General features: G+C 34.9%; 1 protein-coding gene, 1 non-coding gene and 1 pseudogene across 11 annotated transcripts; all 3 read right to left on the bottom strand.

Annotated features, from left to right (window-relative positions):
* Nucleotides 1-148: 148 nt before the first annotated feature.
* LOC148209570 (uncharacterized) lies at nt 149-10,753 on the bottom strand. Of its 9 annotated transcripts, none has more exons than XM_088127632.1 (14): nt 10,132-10,753; nt 10,016-10,056; nt 4,929-5,448; nt 4,636-4,848; nt 4,451-4,543; nt 4,270-4,386; nt 3,714-4,199; nt 3,587-3,619; nt 3,276-3,504; nt 2,973-3,205; nt 2,698-2,868; nt 2,521-2,623; nt 446-2,431; nt 149-337 (listed from the first exon to the last, which is right to left on the bottom strand). In XM_088127632.1, the coding sequence occupies exons 3-7, from the start codon at nt 5,181-5,183 to the stop codon at nt 4,029-4,031; spliced, it is 849 nt and encodes a 282-aa protein (XP_087983758.1). In that variant the 5' UTR covers nt 5,184-5,448; nt 10,016-10,056; nt 10,132-10,753; the 3' UTR covers nt 149-337; nt 446-2,431; nt 2,521-2,623; nt 2,698-2,868; nt 2,973-3,205; nt 3,276-3,504; nt 3,587-3,619; nt 3,714-4,028. The 9 variants fall into 9 exon arrangements, with proteins under 9 accessions (XP_087983758.1, XP_087983757.1, XP_087983759.1 ...); XM_088127631.1 differs by having other exon boundaries at nt 4,929-5,192; XM_088127633.1 differs by having other exon boundaries at nt 4,929-5,184.
* Nucleotides 5,552-10,009, bottom strand: LOC148209571 (uncharacterized; annotated as a pseudogene). The gene is made up of 3 exons (XR_015792857.1): nt 6,446-10,009; nt 6,271-6,376; nt 5,552-6,184 (listed from the first exon to the last, which is right to left on the bottom strand). The product of XR_015792857.1 is annotated as an uncharacterized LOC148209571 (transcript).
* A 4,851-nt stretch (nt 10,754-15,604) lies between the features above and the next one.
* TRNAK-UUU (transfer RNA lysine (anticodon UUU)) lies at nt 15,605-15,676 on the bottom strand. Its single transcript has one exon. It is a non-coding gene; the product is annotated as a tRNA-Lys (tRNA).
* Between the last annotated feature and the right edge of the window lie 5,032 nt (nt 15,677-20,708).

Below are 20,708 nucleotides of genomic sequence, written 5' to 3'. Positions count from 1 at the left end.
TTTTGTTGACATTTATAAATGTAACTTTTCATATAAACTTGTTTTGAAATGTTTCTAAAAATCGCTTCCCGTAGTTGTACCTATACCTATCAATTGTGACGTATTTTAGATACAAAAACATATATATCCATTAGTACATCAACCCACCTACAAATATAAAGTGTATACATATAGTAAATTATATATACATTAACGAAGGTTTTTCATGTCCATCAACCCCGTACATAAACAAACTATACCAAGTAACTACTAACACAACAAAAAATGGTCCAACGGTCATCTTTTAAATATTCCAAGTAGCTACCTGTCATGGTTCTCCAGACTCTTCTTGGAAGACCTAAGCAATGGATAAAAACCTCAAATATTGCACAATAGTATATGCAAAAGGTCAAACTACAACAAATGTAGCTAACATATTACTACTATATGTTGTTAGAGTTCATACCGTGTAAACGTGAAAGGTCAAACTACAAAATGTAGCTAACATATTACAGAAACGCTCGACCCTGCTTCCTTCAACCCTCGCTCTCACATGTTGAACAACATATTCAAAACAAACAATTAAGAAAACACGAATCTAACTTCGGCAAATATACACAAAAGTGGAGAACCTAAACTTTCAAATATACACATAGTAGAAAAGAAAATTATATTTCAGATCTTTGGAATCAACACACTTTCTTAGCCTTTATGTAGTGCTAGAGAGCTAACAATCACAATATGCACCTAAGATCTTTTTCTTTCCTTCAAATCACTCCCACAAAACCCTTTTCCACAAAAATAAAGACGCAAAAAGACAATATCAAACGGTTTTAGAAATTCTCAAAATACTAAAGACTTGACCCAAATAAAACTGATTTAGGAACAACACATATGTTGAACACTAACAAACAAAAACAATCTACTTATCTAAACCTTAATTGGCTATCTTTGCTGCAGGATAGCCAGAAATTATCCAACTAGACTTTCAACTATATGCATGACACAAATATAAACAATAAGTCTTAATTGGCTATCTTTGTTGCAGGATAGCCACACAATTATCCAACTAAACTTTAAACCACACAATTATCCAACGACACATTATACTATATGCATGACACATATAAACACTAAGTCTTAATTGGCTACTTGCACAATCTTACATAAGCAAGTCAAGCCTAAAATCAATGCACGATATTCACAAAAGAGACCACAAAAGTAGCTAGAACGGGAGAGAAAGACAACCAGAAACAAGATATGAACACACCAATCTAAACAACATAGCTTTAACAAACACAAACGAAACGGAATGTCCATTATCTAACACATTTCTCACTACGAGAATAAGCTTTAACAATTAGTAAAAGTAATGAAAGGAAAGAATATGAAAGATAAAAAGTTTGAACATACTCCACTATTGCCAAAGTGCTAACTTGCAAATACGATAGAAAATAGAAACTAAAACCGAGGGAGGGACAGAACAAATAAAAACTAAGTGCTTCCTCCCCTCCCAATAATAAAATTAAGGGAATGATCACCCTCTGCCTTTTGCTATATATATATGTACATTCTTTTCTCTCATTCAATTCAATGCAATTTATTACTTTAGCAATCATTCTAATCTCCTCCAATGTAGTACCCATGTATTTTATTTTCTTTCTCCACACCAAAATGAAACGAAACTATATATCTACATTCTTCATTCCTTGAGAAGACATGAAAATATAATGCCTAACTAATTTTATGGGGTGGTAAATGACACAACGAATAATTATACTATGACCAACATGCTTCTCAAGATCGTACGATATGTTTCAGCTCAAGAATATAGTCAATAACATGAGGTGTTAATAGTGTCCAAGAACCATACCTCAATATACCGTTACAGTATATGTGGTTCATGCCAAGGGTATTGCCCAAAAGTATTCGATCAAATCTCACTCAACAAAAATTTTCAATCTCCAACATGCGGCAGCCAACAAAATGACAATGAGTTACTTGAATAGGGAAGCCAAAAAACAAGATAGCACATATACTACGAAAAGTATATGTGCGAGAGTATGAACTCTGCCAACTCCCTCCTAATCACATCCAAGTGCTCTTGTGTGTAACACTGTGGTGCCCCTTTCATTTATACATATTTATATCAAAGTCAAAGCAATGCAATGTGAGAATATATATTCTTATTCAAACATTCACACGATGCTATATACGTACGCATTCTGGGATTGTTGTATTACGAGCAAAAACTATGTCACGCATGAATCGCATGACGTAGTATCCACATTCTACTGCATTCGGTTGTTTTGGACACTATGAATATAACATATAAATAATACACCGCAATGAATAAGTTACATATAAATCCAGACAAATAATTGAACTCGAAAAACACTTTACCGATACACGCTTCAGAGCAAATGGTTTTTTCTGTATATTTCTTACAGCCCTACACCAAGTGACTCATATAAGATATTTCATCATTATATATGCTAAGAAATATTCAATACTACATGAGGAGGCATGCAGTACACTTACATGGTGATGACACTAAGAATATCGTCTGTCAGGCGATTTCTCATCGAGTCAAGAAAAAATGTCATATTCTTTGCGGGATACATCACTATCAACGTCCAATGATCTTTACAAATTCAAGTTAATAATTACTTATTGGCACGTACGAAATATTTATCTATGGCCAATACGAAAACTTACCCGGAATGATATGGAAACATCAGCAGTTGGTTCAACTCCAATTCTGAGAGTCTTTTAGTCAATACTTGCAAGCGGTCTTATTTAGACATATTAGTTATGGAAGTGGCCCCAGCATCTAGAAACTTGTATAGACTTGATTCATTTTCATTGCCCAACGATCTATGTAAGAACCTACACAAAGGCGTTGAAAGTTCAATATTTAATAAAGCAATATATTGATCAACATAACGTACTCTACAACCAACAGAAAATCAACTTGAAAGCAATTAGCTTACGTTGTGTAGGCATCAATGCATGGAGTAGTCGTCGGTTCCATATGAAACAACTTCTGTACATCCTCCACCATGATAAACAACTTATGTTCATGACCGAACACATCCTTCGATATAATCATTTGAATTCCAAGGTAGTTTATCTCACGAGTTAAACATGTTAGACTAACGGGCGCAGGTTGTGTTGGAGATTTTCCAGTTGCCAAACTGAACAGCTCCCTCGAACGTTTTATTTCCTTCAATTCAAGATAATATGGTTGTTAACGATAAACTCATGAATTCTTACAATCAACTACGAGATGTTACCTTCTCTTTATCAGATATGACTAGACTTTGTGGCCATAATATATGTGAACCTATTTGTTGCGAGAGAATATCATTTCCTTCATGCGTAAATTGGAAGTCGAGAGTCATCATCAACCACCACGTCTATGGACACTTTCACGTTTCCATCATTCCTCCCAGATTCAAATATAGTGCCCGCAGCGACGACATTATTGATGAACCCAAGTGCCAGATGACAATGAGTTCCCTCCTGTATCGAAAACAATATTTATAAGCAGTTAACGACGTTATATTTCTTGTTTCCTTAAATTGAAAAGCTGGTGAACACTTACCTTGAACTCTAAAGTTTATTCCTTGTCCAATATCTTCAAGTGAACACATAAAGTAACATTAGTTAAGTATTGGTAACTACGTTCATTACATTTCTTATAAGAAAACTTCATAAACATAAACATTTACCTCATCTTCATTTTCCTTTCTTAAAACCTTTTCATCTCGCTCATGCTTCGATAAAGTACCAAGCTTTGATTGAGGATATTTTTTGGAAGTGCTTTTAGATGGTGTGGTACGCTTCGACCGAGGAGATTTCTTTGGAGCGTTTTTAGATGGTGTGGTACGCTTTGGTTTAGGAGATCTTTTAGAAGTCTTCTTAGCTGGCGTGCCATGTTTTGATTTTGGGGAACATTTTTCATGCTTCTTCAGTTTCGCTTGAAGTTCTTTCACAAGAGCTGTCATTCGATCATACTATTCGATGTCTACCTTTTTCTCTCCTATTTAGGGCGCTGAGTGTTTGGTTGGATTATGGAAGTATCGGGTTTTTGTTATGCTCCGACCTACTACTCTAATAAGTCCGGACCGATCCCGACTGCCCAGTACGATGGATAACAAATCCCCATCTTTGTCCACATTCTCTTCTTCTAAGTCTTGCGTTATCATGAGATCATCCTATAATTGTAACAGCAAATATAAGTTCAAACAATTATTATTCGTGCTTAAACATTAATATAACACTTACTCTGCGCTTTACGACTTTCTGTGTCGATCCATGCACAATCTTCCCCTTACGATTCGTTCGAGCCTTCTTCCATAAGATGCAACGATCTGATGGTCTCTCATGTGATGCATCAATTTTCTACACACAGTTAAATTTAGTTAATAAGTATTTCTTAAAATGTTATAAAAAATATATAACGTACCAATTCCTCAGCAAGGTTTACATAACCCTTCCACGACATGCAATGGTTATACACGTGTTTTTTACGCTTTTCTCTGTTCGTCTCACTTTGTCTCTGCATAAAGGCGTTAATGTATCGGTGTACTACATTTTTTGATATAGAACATACATAAATGATGTGCAAAGTATCCAGATTCTTATCCGTACCTCAAAGTCTTCAGTCAATCTAAATTTCACGAACACTTCCCAATGTTCTTGCGAGATATGTGAGTAGTCTTCAGGAGGAGCTTTTAGTTTATCCGGATCGTTTATGAATGGCTTAATGAACTTGTTCGTGAGCCTGTACTTAAAGTTTCTAAAAGCAATCCCAGCCACTTGAATTAGATTTTTTTTGGTTCTATGATCAACTACAAATCCACCCTATATGGCCAATACAAACCATTTAACATCAGTGTTCATATGTAAACCAAGTATAACTAGTTAAAAAATTATAAAGATACCTGTATCAAGTCATAGATTTTCTCCTTCATCTCAGATGGAACCGATTTCCATGTTTCGTATATGATGGGAATATGGTGTCGTACACTTATTCCAATAAAAGTTTTCAATTTCATCGCATTATATCCAATCGGTTGCCCTTTCACATTATACTTAATAACCCGTCGGTGACCTTCGCTGCTAATTCGTGTAATCTCGTGCAACCCCGTAGGTCCACGCTTCTTACTCGTCTTGCTGGTTTCACCTACATCTGTCATTCTGTTGTTCTGGTATAAATTCTCTTTAGTTATGTGGAAAATTGCATTACCGAAAGAACTCAATGTAAAGATAACCAATAATAGTAATTGAACAATAAATAAGACAATAAAATAAAAACTCAGTAATATTACTAATATTACATTAACAAACAGCAAATGTAAACAGAATACGTGAACTCAATATAGTCTAATGTGAACAAAGTGATGCATGATAACAAAATAATTTTAAAAAAGGCCTTCTAGTATATCCGCTTGAACCGATTGCCTACGAAAAACAAAAAGACAACAGTTCACATGTGTTAGAATTTGATTAACACAACAACAAATAAAAAATTATAAAATATTGTATATACGTACTCAATACATAATTAAATATCAACCCATGTGTCTTCAAAATCTTCTCTTGTATATAGTGGGCCATTTTCATCAACTTCAGCTGATGGTGTGTCCTTCGAGATTGAAGTATAGTGCAGCGAAGAATCGTCAAAATCATCCTCGGAATAAGTGTAACTGAAGTCTTTCAGTGGGGGTGTCACTATGATTGATCATTGTACATCACTTTGATCTTCTACATAGAAAACCTGCCTAGCTTGTGATGCCAGTATGAATGAATCTGACGTGTGTCCAATACGATTCAGATCAACTAGTGTAAATCCAAGTTCGTCTGTTCTAACACCGTTGTGGTTTTCAACCCAATTACATTTAAATAGTGGAAGTTTAAATGTGTTGTGATTAATCTCCCATATCTCTTGAATGACCTCATAGAATGACATGTCTCTAACTATTTCATTCTTATCTTTTGCACTAGACACTTGAATTGTCGTGGCAACTAAGCTTACCCCACTATTTTGGAAACTTCTAATATTGTCACGTTGTTTTGTGCTGTAAGAACATCCATTCATCCTATAGCCGTCATACATCCTAACCTCTGGGTTGGGCCCATGAGCCATTTAGCGCAAGGTTTCCGAAATGCATTTACCGTCTGTAATTTCGCTCATCACCTATGGAAAGGAAAAAAAAAGACACATCTGATTATACTGCATGCCTATCAAGTGTACAAGATATCTGAATTATGGACATTGTTCACCTTATCACGTATCCAGTTGCCGAAGCTTCTGATGTGTTCATTCTGAAGCCACTTCATATTATTTGACCTACTTGGATTTTCCTCTTTCAAGTGTTTCATGTGTTGTCTGCAACAAATGTTGAGTGTTATGAAAATCTTCAACTGAAATATACTTAAGAGATTGAAATCTTAATACCTTCGATATGGTTCCACTTCTTTAGTGTTCTCCAGTACATAAATATGAGCTTCTTTTAGATGTTCAACACTCGGTTTTATGTATGATCCAGCTGATAAAGGCCTATCACGGAGACTCTCTTCTACATTGTTTTGAGAGCCCAGTCCAACTGCATCTAGTCCAGAAAGAAACTCAGTGCAAAATTCAATAGCTTTCTCGACTATATATGACTGTGCAATACTTCCTTCAGGACGATTTCTATTCTGCACAGATCCCTTCAATACTTTCATATATCGTTCAAATGGATACATCCACCTTAAATAGACAGGCCCGCAAAGTTTAACTTATCTCACAAGGTGAATAGTAAGATGCACCATTACATCGAAAAATGAAGGTGGGAAGTACTTCTCCAATAGACATAATGTAACCACTATATTATCTTACAATTTATCCAATTCTTCAACATTCACAGTTTTAGAACATATTCAGTTGAAGAATAAACACAACCTGATAATGGTATATCGCACATGCTTAGGTAGAATTGAGCGTAGCGCGATTGGAAGTAGTTGTTGCATCAAAACATGACAATCATGAGATTTCAGCTGGTTGAGTTTCAAGTCTTCTAAGGAGACAAGACTTAGAATGTCCGAGGAGTACCCTTCAGGAACTTTGACATCATACAAAGTCTTACATAAAGTTCTTTTCTCCTCTCTTGATAATGTGTGACAAGCAGGAGGTATATGAGTTCTTTTCCCTCTTGTTATTGGTGCAAGTTCAGTGCGAATATTCAACTCAACCAAGTCAAGCCTAGTATTTATTCCGTCTTTACCTTTTCCTGGAATGTCCAATAATGTTCCCATGATATTTACACACATTCTTCTCGATATGCATTACATCAAGACAATGTCTGACATGCAACTTATTCCAATATGGGAGTTGAAAGAATACAGATTTTCTCTTCCAATACCTATTGGCAGTTTGCCAACTCAACTTATTGTCGTCTTTCTTGCCCCTTGGGAAGTTCATGTCAGTAAGTATTCTAAAAATAACATCTCTCGATAAAGGTTGCGGAGCATTTGCACGCTCTTGCTTATCATTAAATGCTTTTTTTTGTTTTCTGTATGGATGATATCTTGGTAAAAATCTTCTATGTCTCATGTACACATTTTGTTTCCCATAAACCAATCGTATTGAAGAAGTGTTAGTGCCACATATCAGGCAAGCTTTATAACCCTTCACAGTGTATCCACATAAGTTTCCATATGCTGGAAAGTCGTTAATAGCCCACAACAAGACAACTTTTAGAATAAACAATTATTGTTTGTGCGCATCATAACACTGAACTCCATCTTCCCACAAAATTTTCAAGTCCTCAATCAACGGAGCTAGATATATACTTATATCGTATCCCGGTTGTTTCGGTCCTAAAATTAACATGGTCAACATCAAGAACTTCCTCTTCGTGTACAACCATGGTGGAAGGTTATATATTGTAGTTATCACTGGCCAACAACTATATTTATTGTTCCTATCCCCATATGGGTTAACACCATCCTTTGATAAGTCCAAACGTAAATTTCTTGATTCCAAACCAAAATCCGGCCAAAGGTGATCTATTAACCTCCAAGAGGGAGAATCAGCTGGATGTCGCAAAACCCCATCTAGTTTCCTACCGGTACTGTGCCATGTCAAATTCTTAGCATGATCGGAGCTCCTAAATAGTCTAATCAATCTTGGAATTATCGGAAAGTACCACAGAGCTTTGTGGAAACTCCTTCTTTCTCCTTAGTTGTATCCTTGTTTAATTTCCACCTAGACAAACTACAATAAGGACATCGGTTCATGCGTGCGTATTCCTTTCTATATAAGCAACAATCATTAGGACATGCATCAATTTTCTCATAATTCAAACCTAGAGAACACAATGTTTTTTTCGCCTTGTACATGGATTTCGGCATTTCATTCAATTCTGGTAGGAGGTCACTAATTACAGATAGTAAATTTGAAAAACTGGAATTGGTCCATGAATATCGTACTTTCAGGTTGTATAATCTTACTAAAGCTGACAACTTCGTGAAATTTTTACATCTAGGGTATAATGGTTTCTTAGCATTATCAAACATATTTTCAAACGATTTCGGTACATGTGAAATTCCATCATAAACAGTCTGAACCATGACAATCACATCGAACAAATCATTATCATCTTTGTGATTCTTATTGAACTCACCATTCAACCTATCCTCATCTGTTTTAGGTACATGTTTTTCACCATGCCAGAACCATACCCTATAGCTCTGATCAATACCATGTTCGACAAGTGATTTCTAATGGTTGCAGCATCCTTATCTATACGGTTTCCACATTTCAAGCAGGGACAACGTATAACCTTAGAACCATTTGCATGATGGAACCCAAATTCAATGAATGACTCGACTCCTAACTCATAATCCTTAGACAATCTATTTTTTTTTCATCCATGATTTGTCCATTGTCCTGATATTAGGCAACTTATTAAATGATGACGTACACAATTTACTGATGATAATATGGAAAAGATAGAAACTACAGGTCGAGACTAATTTTAAGTTTATTCAAAGTACATCAAATATGGACAGTATGATTAAACTTGTTGTCAAACTTCAAGAGCAGGAGATCATCCCATGAAAGGCATCGCAGGGAGGACCATCCCAAAAGAGAAACTACCATGACGTATAATGGTCATTAATAGGAGAAGTTTCCTAGAAACAAACAAACTTGCAAAGATATGGAGGCTAGCAAATATCTAAATATAGTATCTAACTTGGTTAGTCTAACAATTAGACAACTCTCATAAGGTATAATTTAACTAAATGAACATGGAAAAAATAGAAACCTTCCTATTCTTCTTCCTATTCCTATTTCATATTCCCTAAAATATAGCAAATAAACACACTTGTTTTTTTTTTCTTCCCCACTCACTTTCCTTGTGTATATAGCAAAGGGATTCAAGAAAAAATATTATGATTGTTGTGTTTATAAGAAAGTTATTACTAGTGATGTCTTTGTTCTACTCCTCTATGTCGATTACATCTTGAGTAGCTTCTAAAGATGAAAGCGAGATTGAGAAGATAAAATATGAACTTAGAAGTAAATTTGAGATGAAGGACTTGGGCCAAGCCAAGAAAATTCTGGGTATGGAGTTTCATAGAGGCTGTGCAAGAAGCTCAACGCATCCACAATTTCCAAGTAATCAAACATTATACCTAACATATGTCCAGTATGATTTAACATATCAAACTCTTGACAAGTGTTCCCAAAATACTTTTATGAATACAACTACACAAGAACCTCCACAACAAGTTCAGCATACCCATGCATAACCAATTTGACCAGTTAAATGAAGACATGGTCAGGCACCACACCGTAACAATTAACACAGTCCACAGTCCAATCAAACATAGCAACGATCTAAAATCATATCGACAATGACTTTCAGTGGATAACATCAACCACAAGAAATCATGCGAATAACACATATAGGCAACAAAGAAAACAATCAATTTATATCAGCACAAAAAATCCAATCCCCTCAATTAAGAAAATACTTACTATCACGCCCCTAATGCGCTACTAAGCTCGCCGCCGGGGTCCTAAACCAAGAACAACCAAACTTGGATTAAAATTCAATTTAATTAACTCTAAATCAAATTTAGATGAGTCGTTACCTAATAACTCACGCTAAAACTACTTTCGTTAAGAGTGGGCCAATGCTGAAGGGGGCAGTATTGCAAAACGGGCTTCGAACGGGTGTAGGTAAGTGTTGAAAACCACCGAAATGCCGCTGTCCATGAGATCCAGCAATGGAGATGCGCTACCGATGCTACTGTGCACGGTCTAGGTGACGGGGACGTTGCTGCCGTCGTGGGAAGTAGTGCACGTTGCTGCCGTCCACTGGGAAACGCCAGATCCGCCGCGAAGCACAGGAGAACCACCGAAATTTGAGGTTGCGCCACCGAAATCACCTTTAACCGCCTGGGAAGCTTCACACACAGGGCGACCATTCGCGGGTCTGGGCATCGAGGTGTGCAGGTATCGCCGCCGCTGGTACACCCAACACAAAACACTGCCGCTGCTGGGGTCGAGTTCTAGTGGAGCGCCGCCGGATCTGCTTGTTCGTGGAGGACTGGTCGTTGCCGAAAAAAGTCACCGGAGGGAGGGAGAGGTTGGATGGAAAATCAATGGGTAGGTGTTACGAAGAAGAAGAGAAGATGAGGGAGAGGGGGTGTGCGGCGGCTGTGAAGAAGAGGGGGTGGAAGAGGTGGGATTTTTTCTAGGGTTTGTTTTATTTCAAAACGTTTCCTTTTAATTTATTTTCTTTTATTTCACCTTCCTTAATTTTGGTTCCAACTATAAATTCGAAATTCTTAATTTTAAAAGGTCTAAAACAAAATCCCAAATAAAACACTTTAGTAATTACAAATAAAACACATGAACAAAAATCCATTAAAGAGTTTGCAAGTTTTAACGAAAATTCAATAAAACACACTACAGTAACTGTCAATCTAGTTTATCATTAAAGAGTTTACAAGTTTCACCTATAATTTCATAAACAAAAATTCAATATCACAACTCCACTTTGAGATTTTATCAAAACCATTTAAGAACTTTGTTGGGCTTCAGGTCAATTAAGAATGAGCCACTAATACTTTGAGAAACCACTCGTATTATAGAATTCATTTTCTATCGCAACATAAGCATAAATCCCTAATATATATGTATTTTCCACACATTACTCAATAAAATAATCAATCTAAATAATTCTAATTCGTTGAGTTTCATCACAACTAACTTAATCAACTTACTTAAATAATTCTGATTCATTAAAGTTTCACCCTAACTTAAGGTATAAGCACATAAAAGTTATTGGTCTCCAAAAGTAAGTTACTAAATAGAGCCAATCAAGAAGAAATTATATTTAAGTCAGTAGCTAACAGTTATAGCAAGGTCATACGAAATAACTTTTCATTCCTAAGACAATTTATGAAAGGATTGATCTTGAATTATACTATAAATTTGTTGTGAATTGTGCTTTCCATTTTCCCATTGTTTTTTCTTTTAGTAAATCTCTAAGTTAGGGACATAACATTTTTTTTTCCAATTAAATCTTGCCACATGAGCACCCACATTTTGAATAGCTTTCCCAATGCAAATAAAGAATTCTTAGATTCTACATAAAACCAAATACTCAGTATGGTTTTGTGAACCCAACAATAAAATAATATAATTATCAATAATCCAGAAACACATCCAACACTTCAACAGATTTTCATAATAGCGTGAGGAAGATGATGAACTTTAGGTTTTTTGAAAAGAACATCGAAAAAGATGAGGAAGAAAGCAGTTCGTAAAAAGGCGTGGTTTGATTTAATTTATTTTAATTTTATTTACCTAGAATGAAAAAATGATTACTATATTAATATTATACTTGAACATTTCATAAAATCTAGCTTATTTTGTTGGTGTTGAGTGTGTCCATAAGTCTCACTGGTCTTAAGTTCAATTCATACAATTAACTGAATATGTTATCATTTATATATTTTAATTTTTTTATAAAAAGATATTCTACTAAGTTTTTATTTTTCATTTTATTGAGAAAAATTATGACTTGTTTCTATTTTCTTTCAAAAAGTTCCTATTAATATCTTAAAAATTTGGGCAAGAATCTAATGAAAATAAAAACAAATTTTCAAAACTAAAATTTGATTAAAAAAATTTATCAAAAATTCAAAATTTTATGTTATAAAAAATTTAAAGGTTCATGAACCTAAGTAGTTCCAATTTAAACCGAGATTAATTCCTAAGTAGTTACCTTTTTTCCCGCCAAAAATGTGTCTCTACTTTTTCGTGACATTTTTCCATTGTCATCTAAAATTCGGTTTTCATGACAGTTTTTAACTGTCATAAAACTTGAAAAATCCGAAAAGTTCCACTTTTTCCTGCCAAAAACGCGCCCCAATCATTTATGACAGTTTTTTTCGTCCCAACTTTTTTACTATTCAAAACCGTCATGAAAGCCCATGTTTCTACTAGTGTATTAGGAATAACGTGGTTACCTTGTCTGTCGTCGTTAGTAAAGTAGTTTTAGATAATGACACTCAAGATGAAGTTCCAACACTTGATGTCATTACCTGATCTCAAGACAACACTGAGGACACATCATTCTACATTGTAGATCAACCTCAACCGACCTAAGAAGTGTCATTAAGAAGATCCACTAGAGAAAGAAGAAGTGAAATGCTAGATGATTATATTGTATTTCTTCAAGAACATGAGGTTAGCCTTGGCCTTACAGAAGCTATCAATTTTTGACAAGCAATGAAAAGTTCTAAGGCAAATAAGTGGATTGAGGCTATGAAAGATGAGATGAAATCCATGAGTGACAATGGCATTTGGGATCTATTTGAGTTGCCTGCAGGACACAAACCTATTGGTTTTAAGCAGAAAAATATTCAAATCATCATCGATTTGATATTGAAGAACAAAAGATATATATAAACTTTATCAAATTAATCAACTATGAATTCAAATGATTTTCAAATTAAATCATTCAAAATTTCCCAATAACTCATCAATCCAAATAATTCTAATAAGTTAGATTTCATGTTGTTTAACAATAGGTTTAATAAAGGGAACAACCTACAAATTTTATTTATAAATAGCAATTACAGATTTAGCACACAACTATGCAAAACTAACTCTAATACCACTTGTTAAAACATGAAACTTTACTATGGGATCCAAGTATGGGAGTAGGCCAATGAACTATAAGTTATTTCAAATTACCTGAATCCATGAGATGAAATTCCAAATTTTCTGTAGTATAATCTACGTGGTTTGAGTCTTCCTTAACTACGCAGCTTAGACCAAAGATGGGTAATCCTCACTATCAGATGGAAAATAAGAGACTAAAGAAACATAGTTTATTGGGAACCATAACCCTGTATTTATAAGTTGATTCTAGGATTTCCAATAATCCCTTAGGGTCAACAGGCCAGTATCTCCCCAACTTTATGGACCCTAATTATACCACTTATTTTACCTAAGAATAGCAGTAAATACAATTTACCAAAAATTGTTACTCATTTAAGGAATTAATTTAATTAATTCCAACAATAAGAACTACAACTATCATGATATTTTCCTGAATTTGCCATATATTGACTTACAACACTCAACGCATGAGCCAAAGTTTGGTCTAGTGCAAGCCGTGAGATACATTAAACCTCCAACCGCATTTACATATGGAAAAAATTACATTTGAGATTTCCCTTTTTTAGATTGAGGTGAGTGTTGGAAAGACAACTTAAAATGACTTGCCATTGGAACCATTACTGATTTACAGTTTAACCAAATTTCTCTGCATATCAAACTTCAAAATTCTCTTAGCTTCACATAACTATTTCATTTCAAACATTCCTTTCAACTTTTCTTTCAATTCATCAATTTCAGTTCAATCTCTACATGCTAGAAGGATATTATCCACATATAGTAACAAATATATAGAGAATTTATGCTTGCTGTGTTTAAAGTATACACAACGGTCAATATTACTTCTAGTAAAACCACACTATATCGTGAAAGAATCAACTTTCAAGTACCGTTGTCTTGGTGCTTTTTTCAAGTCATATAAGGATTTCTTTAAAAGGCAAACGTTGTTCTCCGCGGCTTTGGTAATAAATCTCATTGATTGTTGCACGTAGATTATTTAAGATAGATCACCGTGTAGAAAAACTATTTTAACATCAAGTTGTTTCAATTCCATGTCATTAAACCATGACCAAAGAAAGTAAGGTTCGGTAGATTATTTAAGATAGATCACCGTGTAGAAAATATCTCATTATAGTCAATCCCTTCAACCTTGATTTCATCTTGAAATGACTAAGATGTATCAATATTTCGTTTTAGCTCGAAGATCCATTTACAACCCATTGATTTTTTATTTGAAATCCTCTCCACTGGCTCCCAAGTTTGGATTAAGAAGAGATTCCGTTTCTTCTTCCATAGTAGTCAACCTTTTACCACTGTCTTTTAAGTTTATTGCCTATAAATGTAAGGAACAAATTTATAGGTTGTTGAAGTTCAGCATTTAAGGCATAATGAACAATATCTCCATTGGTCTTATTAGTTATTTCCCTTCTTTCCTCGATCGTTCCGTAAATTTTTAGTTTTGAAGTTTGTTTCACGATTTGCACCTTCCAAATTAGTGAGCTCTTCGTAATCAGTTTGTTTAATTACAACTCTTGATGTAGTGTGTGCTTAGCATCAAGTTACATTTCAATGGTCACCTTAGTAAGATGGTTGTAAAATAGTATTTGATTCGTAAAAAAATAACATCTTTGAGTACTTATGATGCATTTTTCTTCTATTTTCTCAATACACCAAAGTCGATATCCCTTCATACCTTCTCGGTGTCTCAAAAACAAATATTTCTTAACTCTATTGTCTAACTTTCTATCTTTTGAAGGTGCATAATTAGAACGTTTGAATAATAGATGCGTAATTGAAACTTATCCAAAGTCAAGGTATAATTGAAACTATTTATGCCCTCGATTCAAGGCAATGGACTCTCAGTCCTTTGTTCCCTCGACCGGATGTGTAGGTCCCTAAACTCAATGCGTCACAATTTTTGTTTTATTTTAACAAATAAATTGACAAAAGTAGATTGTATGTATACATATAATATAAGAAACATAAAAGTAATTGTGTTTTATTTTTAACAAATAAATTGACAAAAGTAACTTATATTACATATAATATAAGAAAAATATTGTCAAGATATAATTGAAACTACTTATGCCCATGGTACGTCACTTACTCCATGTATCAAAATTTTCGTTTTAATTTAACAAATAAATTGTTAAAAATAGATGGTATGCGCGTGTGTATATATATATATATATATAAACATAAAATTAAGCAATTGAATTTTATTTGTAGCATTGAAATTTTCGTTTTATTTTAACAAATAAATTGACAAAAGTAGATTGTATGAATGTATATATATACACATATAATATAAGCAACATAAAAGCAATTTTGTTTTATTTTTAACAAATAAAACTCAGTGTCAAAATTTTCGTTTTATTTTAACAAATAAATCGACAAAAGTCGCTTATGTAAGAAAAATAAAAGCAACTGAGCCGTCTGTGGGGATCGAACCTACGACCACATGGTTAAAAGCTACGCACTCTACCACTGAGTTAAGACGGCTTTATGACAAATTGAAAGATAATGTCTGAATTGATAAAATTAATTGACATGTCTTCATTAAAACAACGACGGCTTGAAATATAAGACTAGAAAATTTAAAAGGATTTGATTTACGCAGATTTTGTAAACTAATTTTTCGAATACATTTTAAAACTAAATTTTGCAACCTAAAATCTCTCTTTTAATTATATTAAAATATAATTGTATCCAAGGGCACAAATGTAATTTTCTTTTGGTTGCATCAATATTTGATATATCTATTTTATCATATAAATAGGCCAGCATTTTTCTACCCCAACTCTTTTCTGAGATTCAAATCACTTTCTCAAGCAGACTCTCACCCTCGAAATTCCTGCTTCCTTATTCTTTATGCTTCGTACCTGTTTGTCCCTATATCAGAGTGTATTCAGTAGAGCACCATACCCATGTAAAATTTCTATGTGTGTAGGTATAAAACTAGAAGAGACGAAGGCATATGTGGCACCCAAGTGACACCTACATTGACATCGCCCAAAAATCAGCATTTAACAGAAAACTTCACAATTTCACCGAGCATTTTGAAATCTCTCTTTCTAAATTCTAAATAATAAAACAATTCTAAATTCTCCATCAAACATAGTTACTTTTTTTTTTTTAGGATACAAACCAAACAAGAAAACAAAATTAGAGATCATTAAAAACCAAATCTCTAACCATGTGGGAAACGTAAAGCTCCACTCCATCACTGGCGCTTTTTCTACTGCTCTCCTCGCGATACAGTGCGCCACCATATTTGCCGTTCGACCAACCCCACAGATGCTCCTAAATTATGAATTTCATCAACCAGCCACCAAATTTTGTGAGTTCTTGTTGAAATCCTTGGAGGAGATGAGCTGCATCTCTCGAATCAGTCTCCAAAAATAGCGGTTTTGAGACATTTGGGGATACCGATTCGAGACCACAATTAAATTCTCGACAAAACATAGTTACTTTAATTCTCAACCAAATTTCTAAATCATAAATAATTGGACAAAGTGCACTTTTATTCCCTCATATTTGAATTAGATGTCTATTTAATCCCGAAAATTTCAAAATGAACACTTTTAGTATTTCAAGTTTTAAAAATGGTTCTAAATGAACACTAGTCAACTAATGGAAAGATGGCTTGGCCATTATTTGTTAAGTGGGTTGTGATTACGAGGCAAAATATATTATTTTATATTACATTATTTATTTACATTATGACATGGCAAATGGGAGTGTCTTTCCGTCTTCCTCTCCTCTCTCCCTTTCTTCTCTCTCTTACTTTCACTCTCCTTCTCCGGTGAACCATCGCCACTCGCCACCGTATCTTTCAGATGCAAGATCTAGACCATTGTCGTTGTCGTAACCTTCAGATCTTGAATGTTTCGTTTGAGATCTAGACCATTTCATTTTGTTTGAATAATGGGGCCAAAATAGATTACCCGTGTCCTACAAGGAAAAATTTTTTCAACACTACTGCGAATTCCTACCAAGACTAGGATATTTTTTTTATCTTATAAGGATTACAATATTGTTTTCCTACAAGGATTGAGACATTTGGCTTTCTATAAATATAACCCTTTTGTTAAGGTTGTATTTGTACAGAATCCAAATAAAAGAGACTTAAGTGGTTGTGGGCACTGTATGAAAAGGAGTCTATATCCTGTGAGTTTAGTGAGGGTATTTTCAATTTTGTAATCCTAGGTAGCAATTGTTATGGTTCTTAGAAGCAAGATAGTATTGTATAGTGATATCTTGAGTGAATCTTCATTGTAATATTCTCAACTATAGTAGAACCTACTTTTTTGCAGAAGATTGGACGTAGTCCCAAGATTGGGGTGAACCAGTATAATCCCTGTGATGTTAAGCTTTTTCTATTCATATCTCTTATTTCTTTGTTATTATTACTTATTTATCTGCTTCTAGCCTGTGGAAGGGGAAAATCAAATAGATTCTATTTGAAAAATTTACAGGAGGATCGATTGATCTATATTTTTTCCCATCAATTAGTATCAGAGCGTTTGGTTCAGATGGTCATGGGATCGGTAGAGAAGTCGGGTTTTGAAGGAATCATGAAGTTCAATGGGGCCAATTTTGGATATTGGAAGATGCAGATTAAGGATTTTCTGACTTGCAAGAAGTTACAAAAAGCTTTAAAAGAACAACCAACAGGGATGAAAGATGAAGACTGGGTAGATACAAATGAACAGGCAATTGCCATTATCATATTTGTGTTTGTCAATGAATGTGGTTAGTCTCGTAGCAAAAGAAACGACAACAATAGATTTGATGAAAGCACTGGAGAACATGTACGAAAAAGCCTCAGCCAATAATAAGGTATATATCGTAAGGAGATTCTTTAACATTCCAATGAAAGAAAATACTTCTGTCAATTCGCTCATTAATGAGGTCACAAATTTAATTAATCAATTCGCATAGTTAAGATTACTTTTAGTGACGAAGTGAATGCTACTTTGTTGCTAACATCTTGACTTGAAAGTTGAGAAACGATGAAGACAGCAGTGTCCAACTCGTTAGGGGACAAATATTTGAAATTTTTCGAAATTTGTGATGAAGCAATTGCTTAAGAAATTCGTAGAAAGGAGATCGGAAAAGAGTCTACTTCCAAACAAGACTCAGTATTGATTGTTTAGGAAGGTAAAGAGAAAGTTATGACAGACGACCGACAGAAAAGCATAGCAAGAGGAATTGGAAATACTAAATGTTTTCACGGCCACAAAAAATGCCACATCAAGAAAAACTATAGAATATTAAAGGAGAATCTTAAAAGGTATATGGCGGAGGCAAATGCAGTTGTGGACAATGTCCTCGTTTGTGTTGAGAACAACACAAAAACAGGAAACCAATCATCGGAGTGGGTAATAGACAACGCAGTTTCAGTACACATATCTTCAAATAAGAGATTGTTTACATCTTTCAGAAGAGGCAATCACGACCACGTGAAGATGGGGAATGTAAAGCTTTCCAAGACTAAAGGGATTAGAAACACACGATTGAAGACCAATAGTGAAACTGAGTTATTACTGTGAGATGTTAGGTATGTATCTCGTATCAGAATGAACCTTATCTCTTTAGATAAGTTAGACAATGACAGTTATCAGAGTGAGTTTGGTGGAAACCAATGGAAGCTCATCAAAGAATCTAAGTTGGTGGCAGTTGGCCATAGAAGATATACAGTTTATACATCGAGATTGAGTGTTGCCAGAAGATCATTGAAACAATGGATGCAAGCTGCATATGGTGTCCAAAGAGGTAAGACTGAGCCATCAACAAAGACACCCGAAATAGATCAGGAGGATCTACCATCAATTCAAGAATGACAATTGGGAAGTCAGAGAATAAGAACACATTCTGTCAGGGATTATTCTCAATTGTTAGACGGATGAGCGAATTGATGAAGTCGTGTCAGCGAACAGCTGCATCTGAGAAGATGAACTCAGTAGGTGTTGAGGTAAAGAGTGGAGTTTCAATTCTAGCAACATGCTTGAATAGAGTTGTCAAGTCATCAATTGGAAGTTCTTTCTTCAAGAATCAGTGTTTGAGAACGGAGAAAAAAGCTTTAGATATCGCCACTTAGTGATTGTGTCTTGTGCATTTGGAGACAATACCACGTAGATTGTCCAACCTCAAGGCAAAAATAGATGGGAGCGGTGATTTCTAATGTTTTGTTTTACGAGTTTTAAAATTGCAAGAGAAGTCTTAAAGATTGCTCATCTCCTACGAGGAAAAGGTTTTTCAACACTACTACAAATTCCTACAAGGAGTAGGATATTTTTTTTTATCTTATGAGGACTACAATATTGTTATCCTATAAGGATTGACATATTTGGCTTTCTATAAATAGAGCCCTTTTGTTAAAGTTTTATTTGTACAGAATCCAAATAAAAGAGACTTGAGTGGTTGTGGGCAGTGTATGAGAAGGAGTCTGTATCCCATGAGTTTAGTAATGTTTTAAATTATATAATCCTAGGTAGCCATTGTTACGGTACTTGGAAGCAAGATAGTATTGTATAGTGGTATCTTAAGTGAGATCTCCCTTGTAATATTCTCAACTATAGTAGAACCTGCTTTTTTACAGGAGACTAGATGTAGTCCCAAGATTGGGGTGAATCAGTATAATCCATGTGGTGTTAACCTTTTTATATTTCTATCTCTTATACCTTTGTTATTATTACTTACTTATCTGCTTTTAATCTGTAGAATGAGAAAATCAAATAGTTAATGTTAGAAAAACTTATAGGAGGATCGATTGATTCAAGCAATGTGGACTACTGCTTGATTGTCACAAAAAAGGAGAGCTAGGAAGGAACTTGAAATCTGCATCATTTAAGAGGTGAGAAAGCCATATAATCTCACTAGTAGTTGCTGCAAGGGCTCGATATTCGGCCTTAGCCGAAGAACAAGAAACGGTAGCTGCTTCTTAGCTTACCACGAAACAATAGAACCACCTAAAAAGACACAAAATCCGGTAGTGGATTTTCGAAAGTCCAAACACGAAGCCCAATTAGAATCCGAGAAGTCCCGAATCTAGAAAGATGAAGAAGGCTTAAGCAAAATGCCTTGTGCTGGACAACCCTTCAAATAACGAAGCAAAGAATGAACAGCATGAAGATGAGGCTGTCATGGCTGAAAAACAAACTGACTAAGCTTGTGGACAGCAAAAGCAATGTCGGGCCGAGATATAGTGAGATATAAAATGACGGCCAATCAAAAATAAAAGCAATGTGTACAGCAAAAGAAAAAGCAATTGACCTCCAGTAGCAGGCAACGACAGACTTCCATCAATACTACAGAACTCCAACGGAAGACACCTCAACAATATTAGTTTCTAACGAAACTACCCAGTAGCTCCAAACACCGGATCGGCACCCGGCATAGCAGACCTAATGTCCCGGAGGTAGCGACAACCTCCGACCTGCAACAAAATTCTGACGGCAGCGACGCAAACGACATTAGTTTCCAGTAAACCCAATACCTAGTGATGGGATAAAAAATATAGATTGATCGG

Source organism: Momordica charantia, assembly GCF_013281855.1.
Source record: "Momordica charantia cultivar OHB3-1 chromosome 8 unlocalized genomic scaffold, Mcharantia_2.0 BLBB01000008.1, whole genome shotgun sequence".
Classification (NCBI taxonomy): domain Eukaryota; kingdom Viridiplantae; phylum Streptophyta; class Magnoliopsida; order Cucurbitales; family Cucurbitaceae; genus Momordica; species Momordica charantia.
This window is presented reverse-complemented; position numbering and strand designations above follow the sequence as displayed.

Bases quoted from the DNA above. Each gene is read 5' to 3' on its own strand.
- LOC148209570 (XM_088127632.1), bottom strand. From the start codon at position 5,183: ATGACAGATGTAGGTGAAACCAGCAAGACGAGTAAGAAGCGTGGACCT. The intron at 4,544-4,635 runs GTACGGATAAGA...GCCTTTATGCAG, and splicing joins GATTGACTGAAGACTTTGAG to AGACAAAGTGAGACGAACAG. The intron at 4,387-4,450 runs GTACGTTATATA...AACTGTGTGTAG, and splicing joins TAAACCTTGCTGAGGAATTG to AAAATTGATGCATCACATGA.